Source organism: Mobula birostris, chromosome 17, assembly GCF_030028105.1.
Source record: "Mobula birostris isolate sMobBir1 chromosome 17, sMobBir1.hap1, whole genome shotgun sequence".
NCBI lineage: Eukaryota > Metazoa > Chordata > Chondrichthyes > Myliobatiformes > Myliobatidae > Mobula > Mobula birostris.
The window spans coordinates 71,545,741-71,560,180 of record NC_092386.1 but is presented as its reverse complement, the minus strand read 5'-3'; the positions used below and the strand labels follow the sequence as shown (position 1 = coordinate 71,560,180).

General features: G+C 46.4%; 1 protein-coding gene across 1 annotated transcript in view; it reads left to right on the top strand.

The window, feature by feature from the left end:
- The window catches only part of LOC140211434 (signal-transducing adaptor protein 1-like), a 300,629-nt gene extending 287,419 nt beyond the window's left edge, over nucleotides 1-13,210 (top strand). Inside the window, exon 13 of the mRNA XM_072281142.1 lies at nucleotides 11,417-13,210. Within this exon, the coding sequence (XP_072137243.1) occupies nucleotides 11,417-11,484 (68 nt within the window). The 3' untranslated portion in view covers nucleotides 11,485-13,210. The remainder of the gene's footprint in view (nucleotides 1-11,416) is intronic.
- The last annotated feature ends 1,230 nt before the right edge of the window (nucleotides 13,211-14,440 follow it).

Below are 14,440 nucleotides of genomic sequence, written 5' to 3'. Positions count from 1 at the left end.
AGTTTTGCTTGCAGTTAGACGGGTTGCAGGGGTTGTTTTGACAGGAGTCAGAGGTGGTAGAGGAGGCTTTGCCTGGGGTTAGAGGTGGTAGGGGAGGTTTTGGTTGGGGTTAGAGGTGGTAGGTGAGGTTTTGCCTGGAGTTAGATGTGTTAGGGTATGTTTTGTCTGGAGTCAGATGTGGTAAGGGAAGTTTTGTCTGGAGTTAGAGGTGGTACGGGAGGATTTACCAGGAGTTTGAGATAGTTGGGGTGGTTTTGCCTGGAGTGAAAGGTGGTAGGGCAGGTTTTGTCCGGATTTGAGATGGGACGGGGGGTTTTTCCTGGAGGTAGAGGTGTTGGGGAGTTGTTTTCTGGAGATAGAGGTTGCAGGGTAGGTTTTGCCTGGAGTTAGAATTGGCATCAGAGGTTTTGCCTCGAGTTAGAGGTGGTAGGGTAGGTTTGACTTGGATTTAGAGGGTTTAGGGGATGTTTTGCCGGTAGTTATACGTGGTAGGGGAGTTTTCGCCTGGAGGTAGAGGTGGTAGGGGAGGTCTTGCCTGGAGTTAGAGGTGGTAGGGCAAGTTTTGCCTGGAGTTAGATGTGGTAGCAGAGGTTTTGCCTGGAGTTAGAGGTGGTAGGGGTGTTTTGCATGGAGTTAGAGGTGGTAGGGAGGTTTTACCTGGTGTTAGTGGTGTCAGTTAGTCCTGACGAAGGGTCTCAGCCCGAAACGTCGACTGTACCTCTTCCTAGAGATGCTGCCTGGCCTGCTGCATTCACCAGCAACTTTTATGTCTGGTGTTAGGAGAGGTTTTGCTTTGAGTTGGAGGTGGTAGGGGAGTTTTTGACTGGAGTTCGAAGTGGCAGGGGAGGTTTTGCCTGTAGATAGAGGAGATAGGGGAAATTTTGTCTGGAGTCAGAGGTGGTAGGGGAGGTTTTGCCTCGAGTTAGAGGTGGCAGGGATGGTTTTGCCTGGAGTTAGAGGTTAATGTGAGGTTTTGCTTCGAGTTAGAGTTGGGAGGGGAGGATTCCCCTAGATTTAGAATTGGTATCGAAGGTTATGCCTTAAATTAGAGGTGGGTGGGGAGGTTTTACCTGGAGTTAGTGGTGGTAGGGGATGTTTTGCCGGGAAATAGAGGTGGTAGGGGAGGTGTTTTCTGGAGTTAGAGATGGTAGGCAACGTTTTGCCTGGAGTTAGAGGATGTAGGGGATGTTTTCCCTGGAGTGAGAGGTGGTAGGGGAGGTTTTGCCTGTAGATAGAGGTGGTAGCGGATGTCTTGCTTGCAGTTAGATGCGGTAGGGGAGGTTTGGTTGGTTGTGGGGGTTTTGCTTAGAGTTAGATGTTGCTGGGGTTGTTTTGACAGGAGTCAGAGGTGGTAGAGGAGGTTTTGCCTGGGGTTAGCGGTGGTAGGGGTGGTTTTGCCTGGGGTTAGAAGTGGTAGGTGTGGTTTTGTCTGGAGTTAGAGGTGGTAGGGCACGTTTTGTCTAGAGTTAGAGGTGGTAGGGGAGGATTTGTCTGGTGTTAGAGGTGGTAGTGGTGGTGTTGCCTGGAGTTCGAGGTGGTAGGGGAGGATTTGTCTGGTGTTAGAGGTGGTAGTGGTGGTGTTGCCTGGAGTTCGAGGTGGTAGGGGAAGTTTTCCCTGGAGTTAGAGGTGGTAGGAGTCATTTTGCTTGGAGTTAGAGGTGGTTGGGGGGGGTGTTTCCTGGAGGTAGAGGTGGTAGGGGAGGTTTTGACTGGCGTTAGAGGTGGTAGGGGAGGTTTTACCTGGAGTTAGTGGTGTCAGTTAGCCCTGACAAAGGGTCTCGCACGAAATATTGACTGTACCTAGTCCTAGAGATGTTGCCTGGCCTGCTGTGTTCACCAGCAACTTTTATGTCTGGTGTTAGGAGAGGTTTTTCTTCGAGTTGGAGGTGGTAGGGGAGGTTTTACTTGGATTTAGAGGTTTTAGGGGACGGTTTGCCAGTAGTTATACGTGGTAGGGGAGTTTTCGCCTGGAGGTAGAGGTGATAGGGGAGGCTTTGTCTGGAGTTAGAGGTGGTAGGGTAGGCTTTGTCTGGAGTTAGATATGGGAGGAGAAGTTTTGCCTAGAAATAGAGGTGGTAGGGGAGGTGTTTTCTGCAGTTAGAAGTGGTAGGCAAAGTTTTGTCTGGAGTTAGAGGTTGTGGGGGATGTTATCCCTGGAATGAGAGGTTGTAGGGAATGTTTTCACCTGTAGATAGAGGTGGTAGTGGAGGTTTTGCTTGCAGTTAGATGCGGAAGGGGTGGTTTGGATGGAGTTAGAGTTGGTTGTGGAGGTTTTGCTTGGGGTTAGATGTTGCAGGGATTGTTTTGACAGGATTTAGAGGTGGTAGGGGAGGTTTTGCCTGGGGTTAGAGGTGGTAGTGGTGGTTTTGCCTGGAGTTTGAGGTGGTAGGGGATGTTTTCCCTAGCATTAGAATTGGTAGGAGTCATTTTGCTTGGAGTTAGAGGTGGTAGGAGGGTTTTCCTGGAGTTAGAGGTGGTAGTGGAGGTTTTACCTGGAGTTAGTGGTGTCAGTTAGTCCTGACGAAGGTTCTCGGCCCGAAACGTCGACTGTACCTCTTCCTAGAGATGTTGCCTGGCCTGCTGCGTTCACCAGCAACCTTTATGTCTGGTGTTAGGAGGGGTTTTGCTTCGAGTTGGAGGTGGTAGGGGAGGTTTTACTTGGATTTAGAGGTGGTAGGGGAGATTTTATCTTGAGATAAAGGTGGTAGGAGAGGTTTTGTCCGGAGTTAGAACTGGTATCGGAGGTTTTGCCTGGAGTTAGAGGTGGTAGGGTAGGTTTGACTTGGATTTAGAGGGTTTATGGGAGGATTTGCCGGTAGTTATACGTGGTAGCCTAGTTTTCGCCTGGAGGTAGAGGTGGTAGGGCAAGTTTTTTTTCTGGAGTTCGAGGTGGTAGGGGAAGTTTTGCCTGAAGTTAGACGTGGTAGCGGAGGTTTTACCTAGAGTTAGAGGTAGTAGGGGATATTTTGCCTGGAGTTAGATATGGTAGGGGAGGTTTTACCTGCCGACAGAGGTGGTAGGGGAGGTTTTGCCTGGGGTTAGAGGTGGTAGGGGTGGTCTTGCCTGGAGTTAGAGGTGGTAGGGCATGTTTTGCTGTGAGTTAGAGGTGGTAGTGGAGGTTTTGCCTGGGGTTAGAGGTGATAGGGGAGGTTTTGCCTGGGGTTAGAGGTGGTAGTGGAGGTTTTGCCTGGGGTTAGAGGTGGTATGGGTGGTTTTGCCTGGAGTTAGAGGTGGTAGGGGATGTTTTGCCTGGAGTTAGATATGGTAGGGGAGGTTTTACCTGCAGATGGAGGTGGTAGGGGAGGTTTTACTGGAGTTAGAGGTGGTGCGGGAGGATTTACCTGGACATTTGAGATGGTTGGGGTGGTTTTGCCTGGAGTAAGATGTGGCAGGGGAGGTTTTGCCTGGAGTTGGAAATGGTAGGGGAGGTTTTGACTAGAGTTAGAGGTGGTGCGGGAGGATTTACCTGGAGTTTGAGATGGTTGGGGTGTTTTTGCCTGGAGCTAAAGGTGGTAGGGCAGGTTTTGTCCGGATTTGAGATGGAATGGAGGTTTTTCCTGGAGGTAGAGGTGTTGGGGAGTTGTTTTCTGGAGATAGAGGTTGCAGGTCAGGGTTTGCCTGGAGTTAGAATTGGTATTGGAGGTTTTGCCTCGACTTAGAGGTGGTAGGGTAGGTTTGACTTGGATTTAGAGGTTTTAGGGGAGGTTTTGCCAGTAGATATACGTGGTAGGGGAGTTTTCGCCTGGAGGTAGAGGTGGTAGGGGAGGTTTTGCCTGGAGTTAGAGGTGGTAGGGCAAGTTTTTTTCTGGAGTTAGAGGTGGTAGCAGAGGTTTTGTCTGGAGTTAGAGGTGGTAGGGGAGGTTTTACCTGGTGTTAGTGGTGTCAGTTAGTCCCGATGAAGGTTCTCGGCCCAAAACTTCGACTGTACCTCTTCCTAGAGATGCTGCCTGGCCTGCTGCGTTCACCAGCAACTTTTATGTCTGGTGTTAGGAGAGGATTTGCTTTGAGTTGGAGGTGGTAGGGGAGTTTTTGACTGGATTTAGAAGTGGCAGGGGAGGTTTTGCCTATCGTTAGAGTTGGTAGGAGAAATTTTGTCTGGAGTCAGAGGTGGTATAGGAGGTTTTGCCTCGAGTTAGAGGTGGCAGGGATGGTTTTGCCTGGAGTTAGAGGTGGTAGGGGCGGATTTGTTTGGAGTCAGAGGAGGTACGGGAGGTTTTGCTTAGAGTTAGAGTTGGGAGGGGAGGATTCCCCTAGAGTTAGAATTGGTATCGAAGGTTATGCCTTAAGTTAGAGGTGGTTGGGGAGGTTTTACCTGGAGTTAGTGGTTGTAGGGAATGTTTTGCCTGGAGCTAGGGCTGTTGGGGAGGTTTTACCTGGAGTGAGAGGTGGTAGGGGAGGTTTTGCCTGTAGATAGATGTGGTAGCGGATGTTTTGTTTGCAGGTAGATGCGGTAGGGGAGGATTGGTTGGAGTTACGGTTGGTTGTGGAGGTTTTGCTTGCAGTTAGACTTTGCAGGGGTTGTTTTGACAGGAATTAGCGGTGGTAGGGGAGGTTTTGCCTGGGGTTAGAGGTGGTAGGTGTGGTTTTGCCTGGAGTTAGAGGTGGTAGGGCACGTTTTGCCATGAGTTAGAAGTGGTAGGGGAGGTATAGTCTGGTGTTCAAGGTGGTAGTAGTGGTGTTGCCAGGGGTTCGAGGTGGTAGGGGAAGTTTTGCCTGGAGTTAGAGGTGGTAGGAGTCATTTTGCTTGGAGTTAGAGGTGGTAGTGGAGGTTTTGCCTGGAGTTAGAGGTTGTAGGGCAGGTTTTGACTGGAGTTAGAGGTGGTAGGGGAGGTTTTTCCTGGAGTTAGTAGTGTCAGTTAGTCCTGACGAAGGGTCTCGGCCTGAAACATCGACTGTACCTCTTCCTAGAGATGTTTCCTGGCCTGCTGCGTTCACCAGCAACTTTTATGTCTGGTGTTAGGAGAGGTTTTGCTTCGAGTTGGAGGTGGTAGGGGAGGTTTTACTTGGGATTTGAGGTGGTAGGGGAGGATTTCCCTGGAGTTAGAGTCGGTAGGAGTCATTTTGCTTGGAGTTAGAGGTGGTGGGGGGGGCGGTTTCCTGTAGTTAGAGGTGGTAGTGGAGGTTTTGCCTGGAGTTAGAGGTGATAGTGGAGGTTTTGACTGGAGTTAGACGTGGTTGGGGAGGTTTTACCTGGAGTTAGTGGTGTCAGTCCTGATGAAGGGTCTCGGCCCAAAGCATTGACTGTACCTCTTCCTAGAGATGTTGCCTGGCCTGCTGCGTTCACCAGCAACTTTTATGTCTGGCGTTAGGAGAGGTTTTGCTTCAAGTTGGAGGTGGTAGGGGAGGTTTTACTTGGATTTAGAGGTGATAGGGGAGGTTTTACCTGGAGATAAAGGTGGTAGGGGAGGTTTTGCCTGGAGTTAGAGGTGGTGCGGGAGGATTTACCTAGAGTTTGAGATAGTTGGGTTGGTTTTGCCTGGAGTGAAAGGTGGTAGGGCAGGTTTTGTCCGGATTGGAGATGGGACGGGAGGTTTTTCCTGGAGGTAGAGGTGTTGGGGAGTTATTTTCTGGAGATAGAGGTTGTAGGGTAGGTGTTGCCTGGAGTTAGAATTGGTATCGGAGGTTTTGTCTGGAGTTAGAGGTGGTAGGGCAAGTTTTTTTCTGGAGTTAGATGTTGCAGGGGATGTTTTCCCTGGAGTAAGAGGTGGTAGGGAGCTTTTGCCTGTAGATAGAGGTAGTTGCGAATGTTTTGCTTGCAGTTAGATGCGGTAGGGGAGGTTTGGCTGGAGGTAGAGAAGGGTGTGGCGGTTTTGCTTGCAGTTAGATGTTGCAGGGGTTGTTTTTGACAGGAGTTAGAGGTGGTTGGAGAGGTTTTGTCTGGGGTTAGAGGTGGTAAGGGTGGTTTTGCCCGGAGTTAGAGGTGGTAGGGCATGTTTTGCCATGAGTTAGAGGTGGTAGGGGAGGTTTTGTCTGGAGTTAGAGGTGGTAGGGGAGGTTTTACCTGGTGTTAGTGGTGTCAGTTAGTTCTCATGAAGGTTCTCGGCCCAAAACTTCGACTGTACCTCTTCCTAGAGATGCTGCCTGGCCTGCTGCGTTCACCAGCAACTTTTATGTCTGGTGTCAGGAGAGGTTTTGTTTTGAGTTGGAGGTGGTAGGGGAGTTTTTGACTGGATTTAGAAGTGGCAGGGGAGGTTTTGCCTGTCGTTAGAGGTGGCAGGGGAAATTTTGTCTGGAGTCAGAAGTGGTATGGGAGGTTTTGCCTCGAGTTAAAGGTGACAGGGATGGTTTTACCTGGAGTTAGAGGTGGGGTAGGGGCGGATTTGTTTGGAGTCAGAGGAGGTACAGGAGGTTTTTCCTGGAGTTAGAGGTTAATGGGAGGTTTTGCTTCAAGTTAGGGTTGGGAGGGGAGGATTCCCCTAGAGTTAGAATTGGTATCGAAGGTTATGCCTTAAGTTAGAGGTGGTTGGGGAGGTTTTACCTGGAGTTAGTGGTTGTAGGGAATGTTTTGCCTGGGGCTAGGGCTGTTGGGGAGGTTTTACCTGGAGTGTGAGGTGGTAGGAGAGGTTTTGCCTGTAGATAGGTGTGGTAGCGGATGTTTTGTTTGCAGTTAGATGCGGTAGGGGAGGATTGGTTGGAGTTAGGGTTGGTTGTGGAGGTTTTGCTTGCAGTTAGACTTTGCAGGGGTTGTTTTGACAGGAGTTAGCAGTGGTAGGGGAGGTTTTGCCTGGGGTTAGGTGTGGTAGGGGAGGTTTTGCCTGGGGTTAGAGGTGGTAGGTGTGGTTTTGCCTGGAGTTAGAGGTGGTAGGGCACGTTTTGCCATGAGTTAGAGGTGGTAGGGGAGGTATAGTCTGGTGTTCGAGGTGGTAGTAGTGGTGTTGCCTGGAGTTCGAGGTGGTAGGGGAGGTTTTCCCTGGAGTTCGAGGTGGTAGGGGAGGTTTTCCCTGGAGTTAGAGGTGGTAGGAGTCATTTTGCTTGGAGTTAGAGGTGGTGGGGGGGGGGTTTCCTGGAGTTAGAGGTGGTAGTGGAGGTTTTGCCTGGAGTTAGAGGTTGTAGGGCAGGTTTTGACTGGAGTTAGAGGTGGTAAGAGAGGTTTTTCCTGGAGTTAGTAGTGTCAGTTAGTCCTGACGAAGGGTCTCGGCCCGAACCATCGACTGTACCTCTTCCTAGAGATGTTTCCTGGCCTGCTGCGTTCACGAGCAACTTTTATGTCTGGTGTTAGGAGAGGTTTTGCTTCGAGTTGGAGGTGGTAGGGGAGGTTTTACTTGGGATTTGAGGTGGTAGGGGAGATTTTACCTGGAGTTAAAGGTGGTAGGGGAGGTTTTGCCTGGAGTGAGAGGTGGTAGGTGATGTTCTGCCTGGAGTTCAAGGTGGTAGGGGAGGATTTCCCTGGAGTTAGAGTCGGTAGGAGTCGTTTTGCTTGGAGTTAGAGGTGGTGGGGGGGGGGGTTTCCTGGAGTTAGAGGTGATAGTGGAGGTTTTTCCTGGAGTTAGTGGTGTCAGTTAGTCCTGACGAAGGGTCTCAGCCCGAAACATCGACTGTACCTCTTCCTAGAGATGTTTCCTGGCCTGCTGCGTTCACCAGCAACTTTTATGTCTGGTGTTAGGAGAGGTTTTGCTTTGAGTTGGAGGTGGTAGGGGAGGTTTTACTTGGGTTTTGAGGTGGTAGGGGAGGTTTCACCTGGAGTTCGAAGTGGTAGGGGAGGATTTCCCTGGAGTTAGAGTCGGTAGGAGTCGTTTTGCTTGGAGTTAGAGGTGGTAGGGGGGGTTTTCCTGGAGTTAGAGGTGGTAGTGGAGGTTTTGACTGGAGTTAGACGTGGTAGGGGAGGTTTTAACTGGAGTTAGTGGTGTCAGTTAGTCCTGACGAAGGGTCTCGGCCCAAAGCGTTGACTGTACCTCTTCCTAGAGATGTTGCCTGGCCTGCTGCCCAATTTCCCCTGGGATCAATAAAGTAAGACTATGACTATGAAAAGCTTTTTCAAGTATATAAGGAGTAAAAGACAGGTGAGAGTAGATATAGGACTGATAGAAAATGATGCTGGAGAAATTGTAATGGGAGATAAGGAGATGGTGAAGGAACTGAACGAGTATTTTGCATCAGTCTTCACTGAGGAAGACATCAGCAGTATACTGGACGCTCAAGGGTGGCAGGGAAGAGAAGTGTGCGCAGTCACAATTACGACAGCGCAAGTACCCAGGAAGCTGAATAGTCTAAAGTTAGATAAATCTCCCGGACCAGATGGAATGCATGCTCGTGTTCTGAAGGAAGTAGCTGTGGAGATTGCGGAGGCATTAGCGATGATCTTTCAAAAGTCGATAGATTCTGGCATGGTTCCGGAGGACTGGAAGATTGCAAATGTCACTCTGCTATTTAAGAAGGGGACAAGGAAGAAAAAAGGAAATTATAGACCTGTTAGCTTGACATCGGTGGTTGGGAAGTTGTTGGGAGTTGATTGTCAAGGATGAGGTTACAGATTACCTGGAGGCATATGACAAGATAGGCAGCATTCAGCATGGAATCGTTCAAGGAAAATCCTGCCTGACAAACCTATTACAATTTTTTGAGGAAATTACAAGTAGGCTAGACAAGGGAGATGCAGTGGATGTTGTATATTTGGATTTTCAGAAGGCCTTTGACAAGGTGGCACACATGAGGCTACTTAACAAGATAAGAGCCCATGGAATTACCGGAAAGTTACATACGTGGATAGAGTGTTGGCTGATTGGCAGGAAACAGAGAGTGGGACTAAAGGGATCCTATTCTGGTTGGCTGCCGGCTACCAGTGGTGTTCCACAGGGGTCTGTGTTGGGGCTGCTTCTTTTTACATTGTACATCAACGATCTGGATTATGGAATAGATGGCTTTGTGGCTAAGTTTGCTGACGATACAAAGATAGGTGGAGGGGCCGGTAGTGCTGAGGAAACAGAGAGTCTGCAGAGAGACTTGGATAGATTGGAAGAATGGGCAAAGAATTGGCAAATGAAGTACAATGTTGGAAAGTGTATGGTTATGCACTTTGGTAGAAGAAATAAACGGGCAGACTATTATTTAAATGGGGAGGGAATTCAAAGTTCTGAGATGCAACGGGACTTGGGAGTCCTCGTACAGGATACCCTTAAGGTTAACCTCCAGGTTGAGTCGGTAGTGAAGAAGGCGAATGCAATGTTGGCATTCATTTCTCGAGGAATAGAGTATAGGAGCAGGGGTGTGATATTGAGGCTCTATAAGGCGCTGGTGAGACCTCACTTGGAGTACTGTGGGCAGTTTTGGTCTCCTTATTTAAGAAAGGATGCACTGACGTTGGAGGGACTCCAGGCACTTTTCCCTGATTCGGTCCTACACTAACTCCAGCTATCATCCAGTTCTTCACACACATGTGAAATACATTGGGGTTTTCCTTAATCCTACTCGCCAGGGTCTTCTTATGCCCACTTCTAGCTCTCCTAAGTCCATTCTTCAGCTAGAGCTCCTCTGATCCTTGCTTCCTAAAACTTAAGTAAGCTTATTTCTTCTTGAGAATCTTCTGCGCTGCTCTGAGACATCCTGGACCCTTGCACTTGGGAGGCAACACACAATCCTGAAGTCTTTTTCATGGCTACAGAATCTGCTGTCTGTTTCCCCGACTATCAAGTCTCCTATTATTTTCACTCTGCCTACCTTTATCCTTCCCTGTTGTGACTCAGAGCCAGCACAGTGTCACTGGCATGACTGATCATACCCCCAGCAGTATCCAAAGGAGTATACTTTTGCTGAGGGGAATGGCCACAGGGGAACGCTGCAATGAATGGTTACTCTGCTTACTTCTCCGGGTGGTCACCCATTACGATGTGAAACTTGTACTCCGGGTAAAAGTCTCATTTATGAGGTACTGTCAGTAGTGACTGCTCCCTTCCTGTTTCTGACCTGCACATTCAGTAGACAATCCCTTCACGACCTCCTTCCTTACTGTAGCTGTGATACTATCCATTATTCGCAGTGCCATTCCTGCTCTTCTTTCCCATTTTAAAATCTTTTTTATTAATTATTATTAAAGATCAACTTCAATGCTGGGACATGTCAATGTTTAGAAACATGTGCTGGAACTTTTGAAATACATTAGGATAGATTAGTTTTCAGGGACAGAGTAGATACCTCAGGATTCTTGTGAGAGCAAAGTTAGAGATTGCTGCCCCTTTGGTTATGATTTTTGCATCTTCACTGGCCAGAAAAGCAGTACAAGGTGACTGGATTGTAGTAAACATTACTCCTTCATTCAAGAAAGAGATTACGTATAACCCTAGAAATTATAGAACAGAGAGTTTGACTTCAGTAGTGGGCAAATTATTGAGGAAAATTCTTAGGAACATGATTTATGAGGATTTGGGGAAGCATTGCCTGATTAGTGTTGGGCACATGGCCAAGTGGTTAAGGCGTTTGTCTAGTTACCTCAAGGTCGCTAGTTCGAGCGTCAGCTGTGGCAAAGTGGTTGTGCCCTTGAGCAAGGCACTTAACCACATATTGCTTTAGTCTGTGCGAGGAGTGGCGCCCCACACAGACTTCCAATCTGCGCCTTGTAAGGCGTGAAAATGTCCGATGCAGGCCTCTCATGGTCTGAGTCGACGTTCCCTCCCCTGCCTTCCCCTGCCTGATTAGGGTTTGACAGCATGGATTTGTGAGGGGCAGATCATGCTTCAAGGACCTGAATGAATTCTTTGAGGATGTTGCAAAGCACATTGATGAAGAGAGAGCAGAGGATGTGACATACATGGATTTTATTGAGGTGCTTTATAAGGTTCCCCGTGGTCAGCTCTTTCAGAAAGTCAGGAAACATGGTAAGTCGGGAAACTTGGCTGTGTGGATTCAGAATTGGCTTCCCTGTAGGCAGAGGGTGATTGTACATGGAATATATCCTGCCTGGAGATTGGTGACTAGTGGTGTTCTGCAGGGATCTGTTCTCGGACTCCTGCTCTTTGTGATTTTTATAAATGTCTTGGATGAGAAAATGGAAGACTATGTTAGTAATTTTCAGACAACACCGAAGTTGCTGGTTAGTTGATGATAAATGTTTAGAAGGTTGTTGTGGGTTACAATAGGATGCAGAGCTGGGATGCCAATTGGCAGATGGAGTTAACAGCCTGGAAAAGTATGAAGTGATTCATGGCAGGATTCTTAATAGTGTGAAGGAACAAAATGATCTTGGGATTCATGACCATTGATCCCTCAAGCTAAGGTAAAATACAATCCAACCAAAGAGTCTTAGTTTTAAATTTGTGCCTCAGTTAAAATGAGAGAATGTGACAGTGAGATCTCCAGGAAGAGAGATTCAACATCTCTCTTCAGATTTCTCACAACTCTGGTTGTGATATTTCAGTAAATTCACAGGAATAATGAAAAATAAAATGTGATTCTGAACCTCTTTTCCCTCCTCTGGTTTTTCTAGGTGAAGATGAAACAAGTGAACTTATGGCAAAGCTGATGAAGAGACGGGAAAGAATGGGAGATGATTAGTAAACACGATGCACACTTCCAAGAATATTATTACAACAAGCCCTTGTCTTATTAAATTAGCAAATGTTAGCATGTTTGCAGTGTACTTAAGTCAAAAATTACTAATCTTTTAGCACAAAAACTTTAAAAGTGATAGGAATAATCAAAGGAAGTAATTCACAGAGTTATAAGTTTCACTGAATTACTTTTGTTTTGAAGCTGATCTGGATAAAAATCCGATTTTTGAAGTTATTTCAGTTTTTTTACTTTGAAATATTTCTAACATTTTTCTCTGTTATATTCAAAAACAGAATTACAGAACATCTATGATTGCTTTTATTTGCTGAGATTTTAGTTGAAAAAGCTTCTAATCTCTAAAATTTGGATTAGCTGTTAACCAACACTGTGAATCTGGAATTGTAAAGGAAGTGCTAGAATGGGAAGTGTTCCTTATATTAGAGCTCAAAGAATACACTGCATACATCATTGCAGATGTTTGATAACATAATTTTAAAAGTACAACACAAAAGCAGAAATAATTTCTAAAGTACAAATTATGTTTTACTTTAAAAAGTTACTTTGGAAGTCTCACCAGAGTGAACAATTTCAACACAACACTGATTCAAACAGTAAATATTAGCAGATATTAATGAAGTTGATTGATGAGGAACATATGGCAAGAGGGACAATTTTAAGATTATATCAAGAGTCCAATAAGGGCAGCATGTTTCTGTTAGAGTGAAGGGGAAACTCATCTTGTCCCATCATGCCAAGCACTGGCACTCCTCTGCTGCTGTTCACATTGCAGACACATAACTGTGTCACAGCATCAAGCTCAAACTATGTCATCAGGTTTGCGGATGACACAACAATGGGTGGTTTCATCGAGAATAATGACGAGATGGAGTATAGGGAGGAAGTGGAGTGGCTGGCAAATTGGTGTGAGAAGAACATTTTAAGCTTGAACGTGGAGAAGACAAAGGAAATCATTGTTGACTTCAGAAAGGTGCAGACGAACCATCCTCCTCTGCGAATCCATGGCTCCCCACGTAGAGAGAGTTAAGTGCACCAGGTTCCTGGGAGTTCACATCACAGATGACCTTACCTGGTCCCTTCATATCACCTCCCTGAACAAGAAAGCACAGCAGTGCCTCCAGTTCCTCAGCAGGTTGAGGTAAGCAAGGCTCCCCCTTCCCCATCATAATTGCATTTTACCTCTAGGGGAGCAGTCCAGCATTGGACTAGAAGTCCTTACAAAGGACTGTGAGAACAGCTGAGGGGATCATAGGGTCTGCCTACCATCCATCAGGGTGATTTATCAGGAGTGCTGCATATGCAGGGGCCCTGAGTGTTATTAAGGATCCCATCCACCTATCCAACATCCTGTTTGACTTTCTACCATTAGGCAGGAGACTACAAAGCTTAAAAACCAGAACAGTCAGGAAGGGAAGCAGCTTCTTCCCCCAGGCCATTAGGCTTCTGAACTCCCAGCCGCATCATATTCGAAGTGTCGCTGATTAATCTGTTCCGTACTTCACAATAGTTAATATTAATGCACTTTATTTTGGTATCTATGTGTGCTTCATCTGTATGTTTTATCCTTACCTTCATAAATACTCGTGTGTTATGTGTACAACTGTGCTTTACACACTGGCTCAAAGAAACATTCTCTCGTTTCTATATATATGATATGGTAGTATATGTTATATACATGTATATGGTTAAATGACAATAAAATTCACTTGAACTGATGGAGAGTTTAGGGAACCCTGTCTGATTTATATATTTAGACCCAGATTGAGAGAAAGAGGCAAACATACACTGGGTTTAGGAGTTTAGGGATGAGTGAATCCCTTGAAGACTATAAAAAGATTAAGAATACACTTAAGAGGGAAATTATGATGACTTAGAGGAGGTATGAAATAGACTTCAAAAGTAAGGTAAGAAAATTCCCAAGAGAATCTTTGTGGGAGGAGTTAAGAAACTACAAGGGTAAAAAAAAAATTATGGGAATCATATGCAGGCCTCCAAATAGTAGCCAAGATGTGGGGTTGAGATTGCAAAGGGAGCTGGAAAAGGCATGTAATAAGGGTAATGACACAGTTGTAATGGGGGACTTCAACTTGCAAGGGATCAGGAAAATCAGTTTGGTGTTGGATCGCAAGAGAGGGAATTTGTTGAATGCTCATGAGATGGCTTTTTAGAGAAGCTTGTGCTTGAGCCTACACAGGTAAAGGCTATCTTAGATTGGGGGTTGTGTAATAACCCAGATATTATTACAGAGCTTCCCTTAGGAAACAGTGGTCATAATATGATTGAATTCATACTGCGTTTTGAGAGGGAGAAGCATAAATCATATGTATCAATAACACAGTGGAATGAAGGGAATTACAGAGGCATGAGAGAGGAACTTTCCCAGGTGGGATTAGAGGAGGATACTGGCAGGGATGATAGCAGAGCAGAGATGGCTGAAGTTTCTGAGAATAGTTCACAAGGCACAGAATGGATTTGTCCCACAAAGTTTTCAAATGGCAGGGGTAGGCAACCGTGACTGACAAGGGATGTTAAGGACTGCATAAAAGCCAAGGAAAGGGCATATAGGGTAGCAAAAGTGAGTGGGAAGTTGAATGATTAGGAAGCTTTTAAAATCCAACAAAAGGCAACTAAAAAAGCTATAGGAAGGGAAAAGATGAAATACGAGGCCAAACTGGCCAATAATTTAAAGCAGGATACCAGAAGTTTTTTTCAGTTATATAAAGAGTAAAAGGGAGGAGAGTTGATACTGAACCAGTGGAAAATGATGCTGGTGAGGTAGAAATGGGTCAAAGAAATGGCAGATGAAATTAATGAGTACTTCGCATCAGTCTTCACTGCAAAGACACTAGTAGTGTGCCAGAGGTTCGTGAGTGCCAGGGAGCAAGAGTGAGTGCCACTGTTATTGCAAAGGAGAAAGTGCTAGGTAAACTGAAAGGTCTTA